Source organism: Carassius gibelio, chromosome B25, assembly GCF_023724105.1.
Source record: "Carassius gibelio isolate Cgi1373 ecotype wild population from Czech Republic chromosome B25, carGib1.2-hapl.c, whole genome shotgun sequence".
Lineage (NCBI taxonomy): Eukaryota > Metazoa > Chordata > Actinopteri > Cypriniformes > Cyprinidae > Carassius > Carassius gibelio.
The window spans coordinates 14,546,325-14,571,210 of NC_068420.1; the positions used below are offsets into that span (position 1 = coordinate 14,546,325).

The window sequence follows — 24,886 nt, forward strand, 5'->3', positions numbered from 1 at the left end:
TATGTGGAGAGAGAAAGCGAATGTGTGAGGGAGAGTCTTCAAGCGTATGTTCCTCAGTGGTACACTGCCAGAAAAATGGCTCCCTGACCACTTGGTCTGGCAAGCGGCCCTGAGGTCTGGAATCTGATGACTGTGCTCGACTAGACCTCATTGGTTTCCCTACAGTTCTGCAGATCCCACTCGTTCAGCATCAATATTAACCCCACTTCCCAGCTCTCAATCACCCAAACAATCTTCACAGAATCATAATTTGATCTTCTCTTTTTATTAGCTAGACATTTAGATCCAAATCAAGTCCAACAGGCTAATAAAATGGCCACATGTTTCGACTAGAGTTGAATATAGATTAAAACCAGACCAGTGAAAAAGGAAAGAAGCATGTTAAAGCAGGTTTCACCAACAGCTTAGATCTTTAGTTTGAAAATAAAAAATAAAAAAAACTCTGAAAAAGTACAACTTCTTGGACTTTAGTATGTTTACACATGCCGTTTTAATGGAGCTAGTTACATTGGTTTGGTGCTTGGTCGAGCTAGGTCTTCACATGTTTGTCCAAGTATACATTACAAAATGAGTCATTTAATATTTGAAGCATCACCATGAGCAAAAATAGTGAGGCCAGCTGTAGTCTGATTAACATGTAAACTAGGGCTGCAACTAACGATTATTTTGATAATCGATTAATCTGTCGATTATTTTTACGATTAATCGATTAATCGGTTTATGTACTTATATTTGAGTTTTTTCCATTTTTTCCCCAAGTAAATTATTAATAAAGGGTCTTTATCATTCAGCATAGATTTTTAAGAGATTTTAACCAATTGTAAACAATCCTTGGAAAAAAAGTGCCAATGGCATGAAACCTGAATGGAACTCACAATTTAAAGTAAAATCCAACAGAAGGTTGTCCAGAAAAAAAAAAAATTGGGACACACACAAAAAACCTGCTGTGTGAAAAAGACTTAGAACACAAGTGAATTTTAAATATACTAAAACATTTACCTCTCTCATTCAGTCACAATTAGGCTGCAAGTCTGAATTATGAACTGGTAAACGACAAACTGATAACATAACATGTTTGTAAAGCTTTAAATGTTAACTGTTAAAAGCAATGTTATCAGCTTTTACGACTAAACATTTGCAAACAACCTTGTACTGGAGAATCTGCACAAATAAAATTCTTAGGGGCCGTTCACATATCGCACCTAAAAACGCGTGGAAAACGCTAGTCGCGCCGCTTTCTCCTTCTTTCCAAAGCGCTCGGGCAGAAGCGCCCCTGAGGCGTCGGCCTTTGCTAAGCAACCATGACGTGCTCTCTCCATGACCTGCCCTCTCCATGAAGACCCGGAAATTTCAGCAAAGGATAAATGGATGCGGTGTGGACGCGCCTGGAAAAACGGGCGCATCGCACCGCGTGCGTGTCGCGACCGCGTCGCTTCCATTATGAGAGTGCATACTGCGCGCCTACATAGGAAATGACGAACTTGAGCACGCAAAAGACACGATATGTGAACGGCCCCTTAAACAGTTCAGTAGTGCAGAGTTTACAGGTTACTCTTCATTTTGAAGGCTCAAAGTAAAGTACTCCCACTTCCCGCTGAATGCTGCAGAGACGCTGTTCGGGAAGCACGTGACATAAAACGAGGCCAGCTATTGGCTATTCGCTACTTCACCTGCTGTACTGGCTGAGTAAAACCTCCGGTGGCTCATTACTGCCACACTTTGGTCACCGCAGATTTGAAATATGCACGAAATGAGCCGCTTATGGCAAATAAAATTTATTTAGCGACGAATCGATTACTAAATTAGTTGACAACTATTTTAATAATCGATTTTAATCGATTAAATCGATTCGTTGTTTCAGCTCTAATGTAAACCTGTTTGAAACCACTAAGTTGCAATACGATTGTTTGCCTGACTTAATACAATTTAAGTCAAACTATACTAGCAAGCCAGTCATACCCTAAGAATAGATCTGCTCTGTTGGTTAAAGTCAAACAGTTGGTTAGTTAAAGTTAGTTAAAGAGGTCAGGTATATGAACACGCTCTCCAATGATCCAAAGTGCAGTCCCAACACGACCTTTTCACTCCCTCAAATGTGGGAATGTGGTTTTCTATTGAAGCACGCAAACCTCCTCAGCCTTCATCAACCTCATCTCCCGCCGCTGAATAAACTCATCTTGAATAAATTCATTTTCCCTTTGACTGCACTATGAGGAGGCCGGACAGAGGCAAGAAGTCAATCCAGAACACAGTATCCGGCACCCAGGGGATCTAAAGTAGCTTTTCTCAGTGTGTTGGTGGTCCAGGCTAGTCATGATGAGATTTTACTTTCCTGAATAAGTAGATTTTGTTAGCTTACCCACATGAAGACCAGGTCAAACCATTTTGGGCCGGCGTTTTCTGCCAAGATCCAGAGCTCTTTAATTTGGCAAATGGGTCTTGGCATTCAAGATGAGAAATCATTTGTATATATTAAAACATGTTTAGAAAATGTACATTCACTTGAAACCAACAAGAATACAAAGACTATAATTCTAAGAACTGGTTTCTTTTTTTTCTTACCGTGGTCAATCTTTTACATCACTGACCCAATTGGTATCTTTTATTATGAAACTATATACAACAAAGGGACCATGCACAAACTGACAGTGCAAGGCCTTTAGTTTGAAAATTGTGTATTCCTAGACAACATCACTACCCCTACGTACTGACCTAGACCCTATCATTATACTGAACGCCTTACATAGCAGATGACTTGGTGACTCCTGGCTGTCAACAAACCACTCCATTCTGCTAACCTCTGCATGCTCGAATAACAACACGAAATTGCTACAACATCTAGCATGTATCTATCAAGATTCCAGACACCAACTGAATATTGAAAGTATGGTTTTGGTGAGAATTCAGACTTTGTTTGAGAAAGGTAATCAGCATCCCTGGTTTATCTCAGTTATGAGCCAAGGATCTTGAGGAACCCCATAAATGTAGCGACAGCTGCACCACAGGACTCCTGCACATGTCTTTAAATTAGGGTCGAAGGGAGTGTTTTCCAGAAAAATGTGCTAACAAAGTTTTGGGACTATAACTTTTACATGGTAATTTAGCATGGTTTGCCATAGGAATTCAACTAATGCTTCCAGAGATCACACCATGGATATTTGCAGTTAAATTATTGCAGTGTATTGGGTCATGTGTGTACTTTACAAATTTTAAATGTGGGAACATAAATGCATAAGTCTCATGGTTAAGACCAGGAAAATCATAATACAGAGTCATTTCACTACAAAACTCTGCTGGAAAAACACCCTGTATCCAGGGTTTTAACTGGGTGAGATGATCTAGAAAGGTTATATATCACGTTTTACAATAAATAAAAAATATCCAGCAGGCTGAATATTTTTCAGGCTGATAATTATTTATAGTGATACTATAAAAATGTTATAATATTATTTTGTCTATATAAACTACAAAAAATTATATATATATATATATATATATATATATATATATATATATATATATATATATATATATATATATATAATTTTTTTTTAATTTATTTATTAGATTAATATTTATTTTACTTTATTAGATTTATTATTTATTTAGTAGATGATGGCTCTTAGAGAAAGAGGACAAAGAAAGAATCTAAATGGAAAAAAATATTTCAAATACTTATTTATTTACTTGTGTGTTTTGTGTCTATTTTAGGGTCCCCCGCCCCCAAAAAGCCCATTTAATCCCTGGATGTATAATGCTCTGTGTCTATTTTCAGCCACTAGTGATATTTCTTGGCAAATGTCTACTTTAGAGACACAAAAGACAGTGACTAAGAGACAAAAACAAGACAATAACAGGCCACAAGGGACAGTAACTCGAGCAGGAAAAATTCTCCCGGAGCTTCAACAAGGCCTGGCTGTGTCTGTAGTGTATTAAAATCCCCTGTGAATACAGCCAGGTGATTGGAGGATGACAAACCCAGCTAATGCTGAGTGATGTGGATGAAGGTAAGATGCTGTGCACAGTGTCTAGAGGATCAAAGGTGCGCACACACTCATGCAAATTTACTTTCATGTACACACTCAGTCAATAGGATTTAGACTGGAGTCCTCCCTCCCTCCTTCTCCACTCTAATCGCAGTGTTGTGGTTTTCTCGCTGTGGCTCTGTGGTTGTTTTCTCCTCCCTCTCAGGAAACACACTGTCTCTCTCTCTCTCTCTCTCTTTGCTGTGTATATAAGTAAGCAGTGGGTAGGCTTTTCAGCAGACAGAGACAAACTATGCTAGAGTACTGTAGATGCAGAGAGGTGTGTGTAGTGTATCGTCAGCCGTATGTGTCTGAGACAGCGGCGTGGGATCTACAGGTGAGTGACCTCTAATTACTGTGACTCAATATTTTATATATACACACACTTGGCATGACCCGGTTGACATCAGCACACTCTCAAACAAAGTGTTTGACAAAAGTAGGCACATTCCATCTTCTTATAGCATTTCTAAAATTGTTGTCTGTGTTGTTCTCAGTTAAGCATACTCTGTAATTCAGCGTTTTCTTTCCTGCTTTGTGTCCAGAGTCAGACATCAGTGAATGTTTTGAATACTTTGAGTTAACTTGTTAAGCAATGTGATTTTTTTGCCTATTAAAAAACTATTAACTATGACTTTTGCCTCAAACTCCTTATTATTAATAGTAAGGTAGTTGATAAGTTTAAGTATTGGGTAGGAATAAGGATGTAGAACATGCTTATGCAGAATATGTGCTCTATAAGTGCTAATAATCAGCCAATATGTTACATATAGGCATTCTAATAAGGAACTAGTTCATAGTGAGAATTGATCCCATACAAAGTACTAAAGTCTTACTGATCTTTTTATTTTCATCTTGTGTCTTGGAAACTACCAAAAAGCAGTATTTGCCCTCTTTTGATAGTAGAGGCAAAGAAGTTTACATGGCTTTTCGAAGACCTTTAAATATGAATGCACAATACTTGAGTATCAAATGTTTTATAAGCTGATATTAGAGGTTTTTAAATTTATCTTTATCGATATTCAATATTTAATCGTGCTCATTTTCTCTGCTTTTACATTTGTCATAATTTAATGTTTATTTAATGTAAATATCTCTAAACACTACATTTAAAATCACTGTAAAACGCAATCTTTACCAATCTCAAAATGTACATTTTTTATACATTATTCCTAAATTGAAAACTGTATAAACCGTACATTTTAATTTAGTAAAAATACATTTAATATAAAATAAATGAAGGAATTTGTAAAGTTAGATATACATTTAATACAGTTTTTAAATAAAATTAGAATAGATCCGTATATAGTTGTTATCAGTTATCTGTCAAAATGTGAAAATAATTATCAGCCAGTATTTTAATATTAATGCCTACTGTATCACTAATAGTGTAAAGGGGATTTTCAACAGTGTTGTGACTATTTTGAATGGGAAAGTTTTAGGGCAAGACCTCTCCGCAAAGGAAATCAAATGAAAGAAAACCTAATTAGCTCATTCCAAATATATGTGTTCCTCAAAGGGTTTAATTTAAAGTTTACTGTCAGGAAATGTGCCGTGGCACCACTGAGGTCTTTGAACAGTGGCTCTGTAAATATTTTGAAGTGAGTTAATCAGAGGGAAGGGTTTACAGATGAGATTACGTACTTCCGGATAAAAAGCTTCCGTTGGCTGGAGAAACCAACATGGTTACCTCTAACGTCAATGTTTCCCAGGAGCCTATGATCACCATGTAGACCACTTGTGATTAATGGCAAAAATGTAGTATCATTATACCATTTCATTGTCAGCAGTCCTCAAAGGCAGCTTTAGAAGTTGCTTATTGTGTCAGCAGTCCCCAAAATACGATTCTTTGATCCTGAAGAGATCACTTATTATCCTGACTACTTAAGAGAAAACAATCCTCCATCAAACCAAAACACGCTTTCAGATTAACCTGACGTAGATCTCTGTTTGGGTTCCACTGTGATTAAGCTAATCTTTTTAAGGTTTTGTTTACCGTTCGAGCATTAAACGCAGCAATAAATAACCAAATTAGACCTCTTATCTGTGATCTAGGTGTGTGTGATATTTGGATTCAAATATCTTTGAGGAAAGATCAAATGGAAAACATCAGTAATGACAATGAAAGCTATGGATGTCAAAGAATGTTATTTTGTTTCATTTGAGGCAAACAAACGATTAAATGGGAACACTTGCCTTGCATCATCCTTACAGCCACAGATATTAAACCACACATCTTTTGAGGAGCCCTGAGGTTCCTTTATGGCGATTCCAGAAACCTCTCTGTCTCCTTTTGTAAATCTGGCTCAATCATATTTATGTTTCCAATTTGGAGCAAATTCACATTTGGATGGGACTGAATGAAGTCCCATCGAAATCCAAGCATCAGGTCGACTCCATGCCTTTTGTGGCTTCTCTGGAAAGGTTTCTGTAAAAGCCACTCTCACTGAGCCACATGTATCTTAATTATTGCCAGAGAGGGCTGAGGGTTTGAGGAAGCTCAAAGATAAATAAATCTGTCTGAAATACAGTTACAATCACTTCGATTCTTCAAGTGTTTTATTGACGGCTAAGCCAAAAGCTTCATGGAAAGTTTTATTCATTCCCCCACTTAAATTCCCTCGCATACTTAGGCATAATCACACGTGGGATCCTTCCTCTTCTTCATATTTAACAACCTTTATCACAAGCCACAGTATTGTAAATAAAGCCATAATTAATGATTTATACACTATCAGTGTGTAAAGGTACAGTATTCCTTGCACAAATGCCATGAAGATCATCTGTAAAGCTCGATGCAAAGCAGAGGTCTTATTATGCAGGAAGTGGTTTAATTCTTCCCCCTCATGGCACGGGCCTGGCGCCAGTCCTGGGGGAAAAAGGAGGTACAGCGCTCTCAGCCAGGCTCTTTCCACTCAATAACACAACCACCACAGGGCTACACAATTTGCCTTCATCCACAACATTCCACGCCATACCTCATTTTTCAGCCTCTGATTTAGCTGATGACTGGCATTAATAACCTCGCAATACACGTGTTACTGCAATGCTTAATAGTAATTGGTTCCATGCCTTCCTCTGAGAGAAACTGAGACCCTTGATTATCTGGTACTAAAGAACATCCTGTAATATTTTTAATGAACTTGGAGGCTGTTACTAAAACCACAATTTTTAAATTTTTCCCAATTCACAATGAAATAATGAAAGTCAGATGAGAGGTTTAGTATACTGTGCTTTGCTTACCGTAGTCCTAAATGTTTTTTCAACACTTGAGAGCATCTGCCTTTATATATCTACTAAACTTCACTTTGACACCAGTCAGATGCCAGTTGGTTATATCTAATGCAATGAAATTCATACCCTTTGTCTTGTCTTTTAATGTTCTACTATGCAGATAGGGCATCTGGCAAGGGCAGCTATGATTATGGCTATGTGGGCGCCACACTGGTGAGAGTATGTGGCTGGATTTGGCCATTACCCCAGTGGTTAACTGCTGGTTTGACTGATGACTGCAACCGCCAAAGTAACGTTTGACTCAGAATCAAACCAAGCTGAAGCAAAAAATGTTATGTTTATGCTTGACCTTTCCCTACCCTTCACAGTTAACTTGGCTTAAGACTTTGGACAAAGGGCCTCAGTTCCATCTTAAAGATAAACACCTGAGCCATTTTAGACATTATCTACTGTGCCAGTAGCAAAAATGTTTGTATTTCTTGGCTGTCTATACTGTATATGTTCATTTAGTTGCTCATTTCACTTTACAGTAAATCATAATAGCTTTTTTTCTTTGCACCAATGGACTCAGTATAAACTTAAAGGTAGAATGAACATGCATTTAAGACCACTTAAAGTCAACTTGAAATTAAAAACTGACACTGTCTTGGAAATGATTTTGATCTTGGTGGCACAGTCTACTGTTAAAGAAATAGCTATTTAGGGATCGTTTTGACATACATTCAGGATTGGCTCAGTTCTGATATATACAGCTACAGGTATGAAATCCAGTCAACTCTGGCATGAAATCCAATAACAAGTCCACTCCCATCCGATTTTTGTTTTGATTAATTGACCATCCTGTTTGACTCTGAATAGACCACATGAATTAATTTGTTTACAAATGCCATATCGAATTAAGCTATCATTTAATTTAAGAGTTTGCTAAATCACTAGATCATGGTCAACAAGTTCATAGTTTCAAAGCGTGCATGAACTGCTAAAATATCTACCTTGATCACAAATTGCACTGGATAAATCATGCAAATGTAAAATGTACCAGTTATTGTGCAAACACTGTATAACTCTATGTGCTACTTACCTTTCTCCTTTTTTTGTCCCTCACAGGATGATTGACAGTTGCCTGTGCTGAGTCACGTAGCAGAATGCCCGGTGTGCCCTGTGGGGCCTTGCAACACCACACTGTGCCCGTAGCCTGTGCCATCATCTGTTCCTGGCTGTTGATCCTGGTCCATCCTGCCTTTTGCCAGAAACCTGCAAAGCTGCCTCTGGTGGGCCGCAAGCCTTTCCTGGCAGCCTGGAATGCTCCACTGGATATGTGTATGTTGAAGTACAATATCGATGTCAGCCTTGATCTTTTCCATATCAGTGGCAGTCCACGAGCCGTCCACACGGGCCAAAATGTCACCATCTTCTATGCCAACCGCCTGGGCTACTACCCTTTCTACAACGAGCAAGGGGTTCCCATCAATGGAGGCCTACCTCAGAACAGCAGCCTTGAAGCACATCTTCACAAAGCCCGAAAAGACATCGCACACTTCATCCCTTCGGAAGACTTCCGTGGCTTGGCTGTGATCGACTGGGAGTTCTGGCGGCCACAGTGGGATCGTAACTGGAACAAAAAGTACATATACCGACAGCGTTCAAGCGAGCTGATTACACAGGCTTACCTTAATGTGACCGACCAACAGGTGCAAGAGCTGGCACGCTTGCGCTTTGAGAAGAGCGCCAAGGAGTTCATGCAGGGCACACTGAAGCTAGGCACACAAACTCGTCCGCACGGACTCTGGGGTTTTTATCTCTACCCTGACTGTCACAATTACAATGTACATGAACATGACTACAATGGCACATGCCCCCACCAAGAGAGCAAACGCAATGACCAGCTGTTTTGGTTGTGGAACAGCAGCACTGCCCTCTTCCCAGCCCTCGCTATACGCAAAGGCCAAATGGACAGCATTCACAACCTGCACTTCTCACAGAACAGGGTACTGGAGTCACTGCGACTGGCCTCCCTTACCTCACTGCCCTATGAGCTGCCTACATATGTATACACACGCTTGGGGTATAGAGATGAGGCCATGGTGTTTCTGACCCAGGTAGGAGCATATACTCAATCAGAAATTTTAATATAGCAAGATATTTTTCAAGATGTACAATTTTACAATACAATTTTATCATCCAGTCAAGAAGAACCTCTGTTTGAATCTTCTGATTGTTATGTGTTCAGAAACAAATGGGGCTAATAATATATAATTTTCTAACATTTCTGGACTAATTTGAGCATTTCTAAAGGGCCAGTGTACTGCAGTGTTTAGCTCCGAACAGCTCCGTAACACTTTCTTGGAGGCTTCTAGTGCACACCTAGGCCTTGATTGGCTGGTTCGGGTGTGTTTAATTGGGGTTGAAGCTAAACTCTGCGGTACAGTGGTCCTCCAGGAAAAGGTTTGGACACCCTTTCTCTAAACATAAAGCCTATTACTCAAATGGAAGGCTGTATTCTCCGGAGGACACATTTGCACACATCATCAAGCCTGGTTTATTTCAGTTAAACCAGCATAGCATTGAGCATATTACAACAATTTATGGGTAACTAAGAATAATGGTCAATTTATAACTATTAATATTCTAAAATAAGATCTTCTTTATGACGTATGCAGCCTACAAATGCACCTCCAGAGGATGCAGCCTTCGGTTTCAGAAAACGTCCATAAACTGAGTCTGAAATCAAGAGCTCCCTCTTGTGGTCCAACAGAACAAACACTTTTAATAATTTGAGTTATACTGTTAATGTTTAGGAAATGTTCATTGCATTGATGTTATATACATATATACATTCATTTCTTTATTCATTTTCATTTCACAGAAAGACTTGATACATACAATAGGAGAAAGCGCTGCTTTGGGTGCTGCAGGATTTGTCATTTGGGGGGACCTCAACCTCACTTCTTCAAGGGTGAGATTTTTAACACCATTTGATATACCTGAAATATCTCAAAACATTTGTTCACAAGTACCTACTTCTACAGTGACTCTTGTCTCATTAGTCAAGACTGCTGTGCTTATTAGTTAATAGTTTTTCAAGCTTTTCAAGAAAACCTTGCTTCCGGAGACCCATTGTCCTGTGGAGTTTAGCTCCAGATCTAATCAAACACATCTAAAACATCCAATCAAGGTGTTCGTGATGACTTGAAAATTGCAGGCAGGTTTGTTGGAATAACAGTAAAATATACAGCTAATTTTTAAAGGTGATCCATTGTAATTGATTTATTTATTTGACTACACAAGATATACCATTAAAAAAAAGTGAAACATAATTGATTTTGTGATTCTGGAAGTTACAAGAACCATGTTTTTCAATAAAAACCCACTGGTTGAGAACAACTGTCTTAATGGGACCACCATATTTTGGGTTCTATGTCAACAAATAGTTTGAAAAACCCAGTTCTAGATATTTTCTGTAGCAGCGACACTTTAACACATGCAAAAGGTCACCAGATACAATGATTGCAATGCAGTGCGACATTTACATTGATTTCCGGCTCAATACAGAATACATTAATACATTTGCCAGCAGACTTTGCTAAAGTTTCCTGTAGTTTAATGCAACCGTTTTAACTTACTGTAAATTCCTGTGTACCCTCAGCACAACTGTTCCAAAGTGAAGGCTTTTCTGAATCATAGACTGGGTCAGTACATCACTAACGTTACCTGGGCAGCAGAAATCTGTAGCGACTTACTGTGTCAGTCCAATGGGCGATGTGTCCGTAGAGACCCACAGGCACCACACTACCTGCACCTGAGCCGCGGCAGCTATCGGATCCTGTCCAATCGAAACGGCACATTCACCGTGACCAGACTGCAATCTAAGAACGAGCGGCAGATGCTGGCCGACAAGTTCCGCTGTCACTGTTACCAGGGGTATGAAGGAGAGCGCTGTGATAGCATAGAGCCGGAGGAGACAGAGGAGGACAACATGATCAAAGAGGATGTGGAGAAGGAAAAGAAGGAACCAGAGGTCGACAATGACATACAGGATAGTGCTGTGCCTTTACAAAACACCCTCGTCGTGACTGTTCTGCTCCTCTTGTTGAACTTCAGTTCTATTTAGAGGTGAAGCGTGTATTTTGTGGACCACTAACATCATAAGGGTGCTGTTTTATAAAACAGGTTTACCAAAGAAGACAAGCTTATTTCAGTTAGTCGGACTTATTTTGAACCAAATCAACTGACATTTAGTCAGACTAACTGAATTAAACCTGGCTTATTTGGTAAACGTGTTATATGAAACAGGCCTCAGGGGGAACTGCAAAAACAACAATTAATGTTTCCAAACATGTTTTCCAAACACTCCCCCATTGGTTGAATAAACCGCTAGCCCCGCCCAAACTCACGTCATTCGTTAAGACACTGTTGGCGTAGACATTTGGTCAGATTCACAAACAGATAAATGTTTTTAAAATGCTCCAGAGCCAAAGTTTACACTAGTTTTTTTTAGATAGATAGTAGCTTAGAGAGCAAGTTGGTCAATGGCTGATAAATATATATGAGAATTTGATTTAGAGATACTAAATAAGTCATGCTGCAATTAATTTTATTACAGCTGACAACTAAACTTAGCAACCTACAGAGCTTAATTACAGTTGTATTTTCTTCTATCTCAGATTAGAAAAATGATACACTTCACCTTCAATGAAAAGCGGCTAAAGAGCCACTTTATGGCACATCATGACTCAGTCAGGTTTTAATATTTGTGACTTTGCAATACTGAAAAATGATAGCTGTTACAATGGTGCTGTATGCTAATGTAGATGAGATGCAAGCCTTGTTTGCACAAACTTCAGTCTAAATATTTTTTTTAAGAACTGTTCTGGATGCGTGCTTGATGATTGTTAACTTGCCACTGTTTTCAGACAGGAAAGGTTAAATCTATGCAGTCTGTTTTTACAAATAGCTAAACTTAAAATAATTCTATATCAATTCATCATTATTTTAAGTTAATTGTGCTAGTGGGTCAAAATAATCCTTAGCCTAATGGTTAAAAAATCATAATAAAATAAAATGTGCTTCAAATGATAATATAGTATACAAAAAACTTCAGATTTTACTGTTCTCATTTTATTGAATTGTATAAAACAGTACAAATGCCAACATGTAATTATACCATTACATGAAACAATCAATCTTTATATCTTTCGTCATATTTTAAGCTTTTATTGATATCACACACTAGACTAAATCATTGTACTCATTATATTAATGATGAGAAAACTCAGTGGACACAAACAGAGTTGAAGCTAGTTGAATTTCGTTAAAGTACAAAGTCTCATTTTGTTGTTTTGTCCCCCAAATTCCTGGAATGTGTGTTAAACCAAAGATTATGAAGATGTATGTTTACACATGTAAGTCTGCATTTACTAAACCACAGAATGCTGTGGTGTGTGAAAACTCAATATGATTGTACGTTAAACTGTATTTTTATGCTCTTGTTTGAATGAAGCCAGAATGATTGATACTCAATACAAAGAAAAGTATTATGCCTCAACACCTTTCATTACTCTGAATACTTTTAATTAGCAAAATCTAGGAACTGTAATAGAGGTCGACAGATTGTCTTACATGTCCAGGTTCAGACTGAAGGATAATCAGACCATGTTTTATCAATATTTTCTGACCCGTTTTGACTGTACAGTTTTCTAAAATGCTGCATTTTTTGTTCCATGTAGACTGTAGCTTGTATGAGGCACTATTATCAGAGCCTTCATTATTGGTCAGTGTCTTTTGATTTGATTTTTTATTTTTACCTCAGTGCTAAAGTTCTCTGAAATATATTTCCACATAGTTATTTTTTATTCATCTCAAAATCAATCATTTATGCAATATGTAATTCATTACTTGATTATTTTTTTATTTTAAATATACATTGAGCAATACCATTAATCAAATACTCGATGAAGACAAATTTTGCTTGAGTCTTGATGCACTGCAAATAAAGGATTGTAACCTGGCCTTGATTCTCATTGTAAAAATCTTGGAAAGCATTACAGATGAAAAAAAACACTGCCTATTTGGGTCATCATCTGATCACATTATACCCAACTTCTGTTGAGCTTCAACTGGCAGATGGCATTTTATTTTCCTGCAAAATGTCTGGATAACCTTGGGGATTCATTTCACCATTGATAATTTCAAGCTGTCCAGGCCCTGAGGCAGCGAAGTGAAAGTGACGTGACATCCAGCCAAGTATTGTGACCCATACTAAGAATTCGTGCTCTGCATTTAACCCATCCGAAGTACACACACAGAGTCAAACTCTCTAACCACTAGGCCATGACTTCCCCACAAGCAGCCCCAATGCTCCCTCCACCGTATTTTACATTACAGTAGAATCTGAGTCTACTGTCTGTACAATTCCCTTAAGTCTCGAAGAGAGGTCTGACCTCAAACATCACTGGCATTCACCAGTTTGAAGAAGATAATGATCCACACATAAAAGTGAGATTTTGATCATTCTTGCATTCCAAAAGTACAAAATGATTGTACGAAATGAAACAACAACAACTTTTGGTATATCATCAAACATAAAGTTGATATATTTTTAGGAATAGTATATATAGTTTAGGAAATGGGTTTTAAAAGTAACCAGAGGACATCATTTCTAACTACACTAATGCTTTTCTAGTTACATACAACAATCACAGTCTTGTGTTTTTAAACATTGACCTCTGCTAATAATTAACAGGAACCTGAGCAAGCTACATTAGATTTTTGCTAGAGGAGAAACCCATTTGGCTCGGTAAGATATTCATTATTTCTAAATCTCGAACTAAGAATGAATTTGAATTATAAAGACATCTCCTAGCTCCATATACTTCTGATGAATTATAAGAAAGCTCGAGACAAACCACCATACAAGAGTGTTTTTAAATAGAATACCATTTTTCTAGCAAAGATAATGTGAATACTTCAGGGTTTATTTCTGCAATGTTGTATTTTTTTGTGTCAAAACAAGATACTGCTTTACTTATTTTAAAACATTGTAATTTTTGATCTCAATCATGGTACGCAGATGGGAGACCAAAGGAAACAAAGGTTACCATTTTACACCTTTCTCTTTTTTACATTCGGGCATCTTATCACACCACTGTCTCCTCCACCAGCAGTAGTTCCTCTCTTCCACAGGCCTTTTGTGCTTTTATGGAATGCTCCTATTTCTAAATGCCAACAACTGAAGGTCCCTCTAGATTTATCGCTGTTCCAGGCGGTCACCACACCTGCCAGGGAACGCAATCAATCCCTGACCCTGTTCTACAAAAATCGAATTGGCCTTTACCCCTATGTGGACCTCCACTCCTTGAAAGAGTATAATGGTGGCATCCCGCAGAGGGGCAACCTGTCTGCTAGTTTGGATAAAGCTAAGGAAGAGTTTACCCGGTACATTCCGGACTCAACCCCTGGTCTCGCTGTCATGGATTGGGAAGAGTGGCTTCCAATGTTTGACTGGAATTTTGACGACAAGGAGATCTACAAAGAACTTTCCATCAACTATACCCTCCAGCAGAATTCTTCCCTTGACCCGCAACAGGCATCAAGCGAAGCCAGACTACAATTCCAGCATGAAGCCAGACGTTTCATGGAAGAAACTCTGAAAATGGGAATCGATCTTCGACCTCTGCATCTGTGGGGCTACTACTTGTTCCCAGACTGCTATAACTATGAGTTTGAAGAGTCAAACTACACAGGTACTTGCTCGGAGCACACAAAACAGTTGAACAACGAGCTGCTCTGGTTGTGGGAGGTTAGCACTGCCCTTTACCCATCAGCATATCTGCCAGTTTCTGTGAGTGGAAGCAGGAGCGCAGCACTATTTGTTCGTCACCAGGTGCGAGAGGCGACAAGAGTGGCAGCCCTGCCGAAACGAAATCACACTGCACCAGTTTACGTCTACCTACGGCCTCTCTTAAGAGACCAAAAGGAGCTTTACATGAATGAGGTACAGGTGACCACGGCAAAACATATGTACTATGGTACAACCAAAATATGGAAAAATATAGTCTAGGCCAGGAGTATATAGGCCACATAGGTTTCTTGCAGTAATACACTGTCTGTTTTTCTAGATTGATTTGGTGAGCAGTATCGGTGAGAGTGCAGCCCTGGGAGCTTCAGGGGCTGTGCTATGGGGGGCGAGTGCTGATTACAAAGACAAGGTAGTTTAGAAAGAAAATCATGTTTTGGGAGAGACATGACATAAGCAGGTAAAAATGATAATAATTGTAATGTTTCTCTTTCCTTTCAGGCCTCATGTGAAGCCTTGTCTGCATACCTGTCTGATACCTTAAACCCTTACATTGCCAATGTCAGCACTGCGGCCCAGCTCTGTAGCAAAAGTCTCTGTCTAGGCAATGGACGCTGTGTCCGCAAAAACTACAACTCAGACGATTACCTCCACATTAGTTCAGAAAGCCACCAAATCAGTAGGAAAGATGGGAAATATGTGGTCACGGGGACCCCCTCTCCAAGTGATCTCGCTTACTGGAAAAACAAGTTCACTTGTCAGTGCTATGAAGACAGGAAGTGCACCGCTACAGTACCTGCTTTCTAACAGAAAATGTTTAATTATGTAACATAACTGTCGAATACAACACATCATTATTTTAATTCACTTTTGTTGTATTAAAAATTAAACAAACACATGCATGTTGGAGTCATAATGATTCAAAGGTTAAAACAAAACAAAACAAAAACTAATATTTGAGAATCAGGATTAAATTTTTATCGGACTTTCGTTTCTTGGCACATTTTTGTTTCTTCTGAGTGTTATCCTGGGGATTACACAAACATATTCGCAAACATGTACAGTAAATACAGTGTGGAGACAGCCCTTCAGGGATAGATTTAACCACGAGGTTGCAGGTTTAAACCACTAGGAGTCGCTGTCTCTGCATCACATACACACTTGATGAGAGCTACAGTACTACAATACACCTTCTACTATATAAACCCAGCAGTGCAAATACTGAATCTGCAAAGCTAAGATGTCCTATTCTAGCTCATATCATTACGAACAATACAATGTACTCAACTATCCTACACAATGTTGTAGTTTTAAAAAACGTTTTGTTTGAGGACGTTTAGTTTGTCGTACACTGACCTCTCCTCAATATAGTAATCAAGGATATTTCCAATCAAATATACATATAAAAAACATTTATAATCGAATGGAGAGCCCCATTCCATCTAAAGTCTACTTACCGTGTCGATAGAAATCCTTTTATATGTCGATAAAAATTTTTTACCAACATTTTAACACATTTTATGTTTATTTTCAATGGGCATTCACCACGCGCAGGTTTGATGACGCACTTGAGTAAAATCGAAAGCTGATTCGCTTAAAAGTTCACCTTTGACAATGATTGGTCATTGATACGGAAAGACGTTAATTTTTTGTTTAACTTTTCTTTTTTAATGAAAATGTTTAGTTTTGATTTAAGAAACTTTATATGATAATGTTTAAGTTATGAATATTCAAAATTTTCACAATATTTAAATAAACGATATTCATAACATTAAAAAATAGCCTATGCATAACAGATACCTTATTTTGTTACATATCATTGACTGTAGATGGCAGTGTTGCTACGTCACGGCACTACAGCTAGTCCATTCATATTAATCTTAATAATAATAATAATAATAATAATAATAAATAAATATATATATATATATATATATATATATATATATATATATATATATATATATATATATATATAATGTATTTTTATTTTGAATCTGAGCTAACCCAAAGATTACTAAATTGTATTTTACAGAACAAACAAGTCTCTAAAGACCAAACCATCCACAGTAATGTTTCTGATTCACTCCTCAAATTTCTGGGCTAGTAAAAAATCCTCACCAAAAATGTTTCTTTAATGTGTGTGGCATACAGTAAGACCTGAGGTATGTTTTCAGCTGAAACTAACATCGACATGATCAACAAAAGACCCTGCAGTGACCGCCTGTGACAGGCATAGTGTTCTGACTCTGAAGGGGGGCTGGTCCTCGCTTCCACAGGGTGACATGACGCAAATGTCCCTAGACAGACAAAAGACAGCTTTTACTATTCAGTAACCAAACAGAGACGGCAACAGTGACTCTATAAAATAAAGGAAAACATACAACTAAAAGGAACTGGTGAGAAAATGCAAGTCAGCTGTTGGGGAATGTGTGGGCATGCATTAACATGCAAATTATAACATACAAAATATACATTTTTGTCCATTAAATGTGTGCAATAATGTATTTAACAAACTAACTTAGATTCGTAATATATAGCCTATGTATGTGTGTATGTGGTTTGAATGGATGCAGTTTAAATGCATTCTATGCAGTTGCCTATTTGAAGATTTTGCCAGAAGACATTGTCAGTTGCTGTAGTTTAGTTAGACTAGAGAGACTAATGTCTGTGAATATGTTGATGCCTCAGGTCAAAGTGTGGGCTGTAATTGCTCTAACAAGGATTGGTAGTGTTTATGGCTCCCCTTTATGTCGACCTACTGACATACATTCTGAACCCTGACTTTCAGGCCATCTGTCAGACTAAACCTCCCCAAAACACATGTGAATTCCCACATGACTATATATAGCAACATTAAAGGAATATTTGACCTAAAAATGAAAACCATCTCATGTCTTTTGAAACCTGGATGACTTTCTTCTCTGAAAAACAAAATTTGTAATTTTACAGAATGTACTTTCTTGAATGCATTTAGAATACAATATCGATAAAAGTAGACCCTATTACAAATAATGCCTATTTAATCTTCTGTTGTCACATGGGTATCTTTGTGTGAAGAATACACCAAAAATCAAATTCACGAGAAAACAATGTCCGATTCGTTAATGAATCAGATACTTTAAATCAATTGGTTGATTCGGGCCACAATGCGTGCATCTGAAATAGCATACAGAGAATGATTCGCTAGTGAATCTGATTTTTTGGTTCTCGGGTTCAGCTTAGTGAATCAGTTAACATTTCTCTGGCAGGTAAGATCTTCAATCGACAATTTTTGATCTGTTCCTCACAAAAATCTATTGTACAACTTAAAACTTAAGTTTTATGCATGTACAGTAGATGATAATTTTGTGTTCGTTTTGGAGCTTGAAAACTTGGGTACTTACAGTAGGCTCCTGTATAATAACGAGGACGTAGAGAAACACAGTAGTTAGAGCACAGTGCTTTTGCACTCATCTTGACCAAATGCTTTGTAGACGTGCATCAAAAGTGACTTCTCCTCAAGTGCCCTCGAGGGTGTCCTTGACCTACGTGGACCAAAACACGGCAGCAAATGAAGAGACATGAACATTCAGTTCAGAAAAAGTAATTTATCTCTCTCCAGCTTAAGGATGGAGTCAGTTTTGTGAGCTAACGAGGTATTTACTCATGGAATAAAGTGCTGGCCTGATATAATTTCTGTAACATACATTTTTTATCTATGCTCTCTTGTACAAATGGATGCTGACACATGGACAGAGGTTTGCCCTTGAGTTATGTGATTCATAATGCCTGTAACACAAATGTGGACTAAAACACCTCTGAGTAATCACACACAAGGTTACCGCTGACCTACTTTTGGGATGTTCCAGTTTGACGTTCTTGGTTCCATTTGAGTAGTCCACATTCTCAAATCTCCTTTTATATGTTATTGTTAGTCATTTCTTCTCGAAAAGGTGCTAAATAGAAAATAAAAAAACAGATGACTGCTCAGAAGTGACCTTTCTAATGGATTCATCTTTCTTTTACCAGACCACTGTATTCAAATGATATTGAAGATGACTGTTATTTGTTTGGGATGACCCTGATATCATTACTCTTTTGATTTATAGGTTAGGACAGCCGCATGCAGTGTTTGAAGACTATAGCTTGTCAGTGTTCCCATAAATCAACTCATTCAGCTCTTTGTGACCGTCTATAAAGGGCTCAGATCATGCGGTGACCCAGAGGCTTGCCAGCACTAGTCCGTGACTACTGGACTGAACCCACTAACACCACCTATGTGTCATTCCACGACAGAAATCACCCCAACCTGCATCCATCAGGTGGACCTGTAGCTCTTCCTTGATCCTGGAAAACCTGGAAATACAAGGAAAGGTGCAAAGGTGACTTCCAGGTCTAGAAATGACACAGAAATGAATGACAAATCTTAAAGTTCCCAAAAGTATGTTTTTGGTTCAAGAACCTTCAAGTGAACCTAGTCTAAAGAACCATTTACCAATATAAAGAACCTATTTCATAGAATGGAATGGTCCTATGGATATTGTTGATGCCAAAAATAAAAAAACCTTCATTTTTTTTTCAGAGAGTGTCAGGCAGTCTAGCTTTGTAAATTATGCATGAAATGAATATGCATGACATTTTCCCCTCCAATATTTTCATGGAGGAAATTTGGCATGATGGCATGAACGGTGTGAGTGAAAGAGAAGTTCATGTAGGACAACGTCATGCCATAGACATGGTCCTGATAAACATCTCGCTCATCTCTGTACACACACACACACATAATTAAACTCCATCATGCATGAGGAGAGATTGGCTCGGGGCTCAGGAATGAAATCTCATTAGCACAAGCCTGCCACGATTGGCAATTACTCAATTCATTTGTCAGCTACGGCCCAGAAGTAATGCCTTGTCGTTCCTGTGCACAGATGGGTGATATCCAGCATCATCCTCTCTCCACTTTCTTCACTCCTTTCCCTCTTCTTCAGCTTAATGTGACTTAAAGAAGCGCTTTATCTCAGGCCTCCTGAACCCATCAAAAAGACAAGACCATTATTATTATTATTATATGCAATATCCCCTTTGATGTCATTCCATAACAGTTATCTCTGGGAATCCCTAAACGCAAACTGCCTTGTTTTTCACACAACCGGCAATACATGTGAAAGCATGTGGGATCTGCAATGGATAAAAAGTGACCTTTGCAACGTGTGTGGCATTCGGAAGCTTTTCACCGCCTGAACGGAGCAGAGACACTTTCTGATTGTATCACTTTGATGGATTTTGAGGACAAGATAGCAGATGTTTTAAAAGAAACGAGTTTAGCATTAGAAAAGTTGAAAAGGACCTATAAAGAAAAGCAAAATATTGTCAACTTTTAAATGAATTCAATGCGTGTGGAAGCATGATTTTGGATATCAATGCGTGTCGGAGCAAACATATTTCACATGTGGTTTATTGGACTCGTGGCCCTTGGAATGCTTAAAATGAATTATAACACCTCAGTGTCTCTTGCGGTCCTTTTGTTTGTGACCACTGAGTCGCAGGCCAGTAATGCTCATTTGGCTTTCTCCCACAAACCATAAAAAGTCCACACAGGGCACTGATTGTTTCCTTTCAGCCCCGAATGCCACAGTGACGCAAAAAGTTTCCTTTGTCCAAATGAAAACTCTGCAAATTTTTTTCTGCTAAAAAGTCGATGTTAGTATTTGTTTTGATACGCTGACACAAAGCTCCCTGAGAAGCTCACAGAGACGCACATTCTCTATGGAAAAGGAAAGGGGAAATGGAAACTGATTCAAAACGAAAAACAGATTAACAAAATGACTTGTTTTTGCGAACGTTAAAGAAAACAGAGCTTTACATGCGAGTACCAAAGAACAGAGATGGTTGAAAAAGGATGTTTTCTCTATTTCAGAGAGAGAACAAGGGATGGAAACAATGCTGAGATTGTACATATACACCCAGTTAAGCATTATTATGCCAGTGAATGATGACACATATTTAACCCTCCTCCACTCTCAGGATCTGTTACAAATAACGTTCTAACTGTCTGAGACTAGTATAAAACATCAGGATTTCCCATTTTAAACTATACATTTACATTCCTTTTGGGAGCACTGTCAGTATTTATTTTCTGGTTCATTAAATGCTTGTTTATTCACATGTACAGCATTAGCATTCAGGCTACACGGCTAAATGCCTGAAGAACAGTATTTTTGTCTGCCGTTTGTTTTTAACTGTGTTGACTCAGAATGCTCATTAACATCTACTCAGTCCTGTGGGCCACTATGCCTCCGGTAGCACATTTTATTATTTACGTTTATTTAATCTGACATTTCAAGTGAGCTCTGGATTTTTCAGATAAGACTATTGTACGTTTTCCTAAAGTCTTCAGTTGTGTGGACCTGAGGTTGACCTGGAAGTCTGAAGAGGATCAATCTTTCATTTTAAGCACTGAGATGAAGAGGAAAAGATTAAACATTAGTTCGTTTGGATACTTTCCAAATGTATGAATTACCCATTTTCACTTTGAGAATTAAGATTTAAGGACCATTTGCAAGTTGATAACTTGGCCTATAAAGTTTTAATAATCGTTCGAAGTCCATGCAAATAGTCAAGTCCACATCATATCTACAATGAAAATAGTTCTGAGGAACGATATCGTTTTAATCACTTTCAGGACAAGGAATAATTTGACGAACAATAAAAACATTGACAACCAATTAGAAATCATCCTGCATTGAAGCACCCAATCATTTAAAGTGACAGACAAAACTTGTGTACTTGATAAACAGAATTGTGCGTTTGTGTGGACGCTAATATGGCTATAATTATAGTTATAGTTTTTTCATTATTCTTAGTTCTATTGTTTTAATTAGGCCTTTAGACTCCGAGAATTGTAATTAGTTTCACTTTAATTGAACCTGATAATAATATATTAATGTTCTTTAAAATAGTAAAACGTAACCATTTCCACAAGTGATCTCAGACTTCTGTATATTTGTAATTCTATATGCAAATAGCAATTATAAAAAAAAATAGGCCATTAATCCTTATAAATATTAATAGTACTTTAATTAAAGCATTTGTCACGGGTTAAATTACTTTGCCAATTTGAGATTAAAAGAGTTTAATAATTAATCAGACACTCATTCTTATGTAATGAGCAAAGGTCACTTCCCATCCGTTGTCATGTGGTGCACCATTTCACCATCCCACAGTTTTGGTGACCCATTTTTGTATTGGATAATCATCCAATATTGGGCAGGGAATAAAATATACTGTTAGATATGATCATTTTAATTGGCCCATTCACAAAAATCATATTTGTTTGATATCAAAGAAATAGTTCACCCCAAAATGAAAATTACCCCATGATTTACTCACCCTCAAGCCATCGTATGTGTTTCTTCTTTCAGACAAATACAGTCAGAGTTGTATAGTCAGTAAGAAAATTAGCAGACAGTAATCAGTTTGGAGAAGATCAACAGCAGTTCAGACTATGAAAAGAAAATGCAGAAAAGCTGAGCGGATGTGGCGGAAGACGAAACTTGAAATTCACTATAGAATCTATAAAGACAGCCTTCGCCATAGCTAGGAAGAATTTCTTCTCAAACCTTATAAACAGTAACTTAAACAAAACTCGTACTCCACTGTTGAGAGACTGACAAACCTCCTAAGTCAGATTCCCAGTGAAATGCTCTCAGACAGCAAATGTAATGTGTTTGCCTCTGAGAAGATCATCAAAATCAGGAAGGCGATTAGCACATGCTCAAGTAATGCAGTAGACAGACAGATTCAGCAGCAATATCAAAAGGATACTATGTCTATTTTTTAAGAAATTGATAGCAAAATTTTGGAAGAAATACTGCAGCATCTAAAAATCATCAACCTGCTATCTTGACACAATTCCCACAACTTTTTTCAAAAGTGTGTTTAAAGGGACACTAAGTAGGAATTACTCCCATCTAGTGGTGAAATTGTATTTTGCATTCAAACAAATTTTGCTCTCCAGCGCCTTGCTTTTTCAAATGCGCGTTGCATCTACGGTAGGCGATATGTACCAAAAAGCTTTGACAGGATGTCTTCTAATAGCACTTCGTCGAGTTTTCCTTCAGGTGAACAGGTGTGTTATTTCAAACAAACTGCAACATGACAACTAACAAACGAATGTTACAGTATGAATTACTGACTGTGGAAAACATGAAATATTGTAATTAGTAGTTATGTCTAATTTATTCGTTATATTTTCTGAATTATATGCATTGTTAGATATAAAAAAAATATTATAATATAGATTGTAACACTGACTTACCTGTCGAGAAGAAAACTGGCCACTTCAGCGTCTCTTTTGAAATCTTTATCAAGCATTAGCTCTTTCCACCTAGAAAAAGCTTCCCCGACATTAACTCTTGTTTTCTGTAATCTACGGTCACGTTTCCTTTTACGTTCTATTTTTGACTGTTTTGGCGACGATGTTTTCTTCTCCTGTGGCGCGGCATATGTATGGTCCATAATAAGAATGCAATCCAGACTTTTAAACTTGCCGGTGCAGTTTCAAGCGCCTCTCACTGCTCTGCACCTGCGTTTCTGGCTCTGACCGAAAACGCGCTGTGGAAACGCGTTGGCTTAGTACTTTTTGTCCCTCTCTGCTATTATAGTTTTGCAAGATGGCGGAACTACATGGAAGCCTTCGTCGACCTACCCGTCCCATGTATATAAAGATAATAAATTCTTCATTTACAAGGATTAGTTTAAACATTGGCATAGGTATTTGAACACCATTGAGGGCATATTTATGAATAAAAATATTGATTTTAGATAATAAAATACCTAAAAAGTTACTTATTGTCCCTTTAACTGTTTAGAAGCAGATGTCTTAGAAGTGGTGAACACCTCACTTCTTTCTGGGACATTTCCAAACACCCTGAAAACTGCAGTTGTTAAGCCCCTCCTGAAAAAGAGCAATCTTGATAACACCATTTTGAGAGATTATAGTCCAATATCTAATTTTCCTTTTATAGGCAAAATTATAGAAAAGGTAGTTTTTAATCAGCTGAACAAATAATTAAACTCAAATGGATACCTGGACAATTTTCAATCTGGTTTCCGACCGCATCACAGCACAGAGACAGCACTCATTAAGATAATAAATGATTTTCGCTTAAATTGTGACTCTGGCAAAATATCGGTGCTGGTATTGCTAGATCTCAGTGCTGCATTTGACACTGTTGATCATAACATACTGCTAGACTGGAAAACTGGGTCAGGTTTTCTGGGATGGTACTCAAATGGTTCAGGTCATACTTAGAAGGGAGAGGCTATTATGGGAGTATAGGAGAGCATAAGTCTAAGTGGACGTCCATGACATGCGGAGTCCCACAAGGGTCAATTCTTGCACCACTCTTGTTTAGCCTGCATATGCTCCCACTAAGTCAAATAATGAGAAAGAACCAAATTGCCTAGATTATAGCCTTATCTCCAAATGACTACAGCCCTATTGACTCCCTCTGCCAATATACTGATGAAATTAATAGTTGGATGTGCCATAACTTTCTTCAGTTAAACAAGGAAAAAACTGAAGTCATTGCATTTGGAAACAAAGATGAAGTTTTCAAGGTGAATGCATACCTTGACTCTAGGGGTCAAACAACTAAAAATCAAGTCAGGAATCTTGGTGTGATTCTGGAGACAGACCTTAGTTTCAGTAGTCATGTCAAAAGCAGTAATTAAAACAGCATACTATCATCTCAAAAACATTGCAACAATTAGATGTTTTGTTTTCCAGCCATGACTTGGAGAAACTTGTTCATGCCTTTATCACCAGCAGGGTGGACTATTGTAATGG

General features: G+C 37.9%; 2 protein-coding genes across 3 annotated transcripts; both read left to right on the forward strand.

Annotated features, from left to right (window-relative positions):
* The first annotated feature begins 4,171 nt into the window (after positions 1-4,171).
* On the forward strand, positions 4,172-13,267 carry LOC128013904 (hyaluronidase-4). Its single transcript, XM_052597094.1, has 4 exons — positions 4,172-4,362; positions 8,367-9,358; positions 10,126-10,215; positions 10,906-13,267. The coding sequence occupies exons 2-4, from the start codon at positions 8,405-8,407 to the stop codon at positions 11,368-11,370; spliced, it is 1,509 nt and encodes a 502-aa protein (XP_052453054.1). The 5' UTR covers positions 4,172-4,362; positions 8,367-8,404; the 3' UTR covers positions 11,371-13,267.
* A 702-nt stretch (positions 13,268-13,969) lies between these two features.
* Positions 13,970-15,956, forward strand: spam1 (sperm adhesion molecule 1). Of its 2 annotated transcripts, XM_052598076.1 has the most exons (5): positions 13,970-14,055; positions 14,329-15,001; positions 15,083-15,252; positions 15,377-15,466; positions 15,556-15,956. In XM_052598076.1, the coding sequence occupies exons 2-5, from the start codon at positions 14,329-14,331 to the stop codon at positions 15,859-15,861; spliced, it is 1,239 nt and encodes a 412-aa protein (XP_052454036.1). In that variant the 5' UTR covers positions 13,970-14,055; the 3' UTR covers positions 15,862-15,956. The 2 variants fall into 2 exon arrangements, with proteins under 2 accessions (XP_052454036.1, XP_052454035.1); XM_052598075.1 differs by having other exon boundaries at positions 14,329-15,252.
* The last annotated feature ends 8,930 nt before the right edge of the window (positions 15,957-24,886 follow it).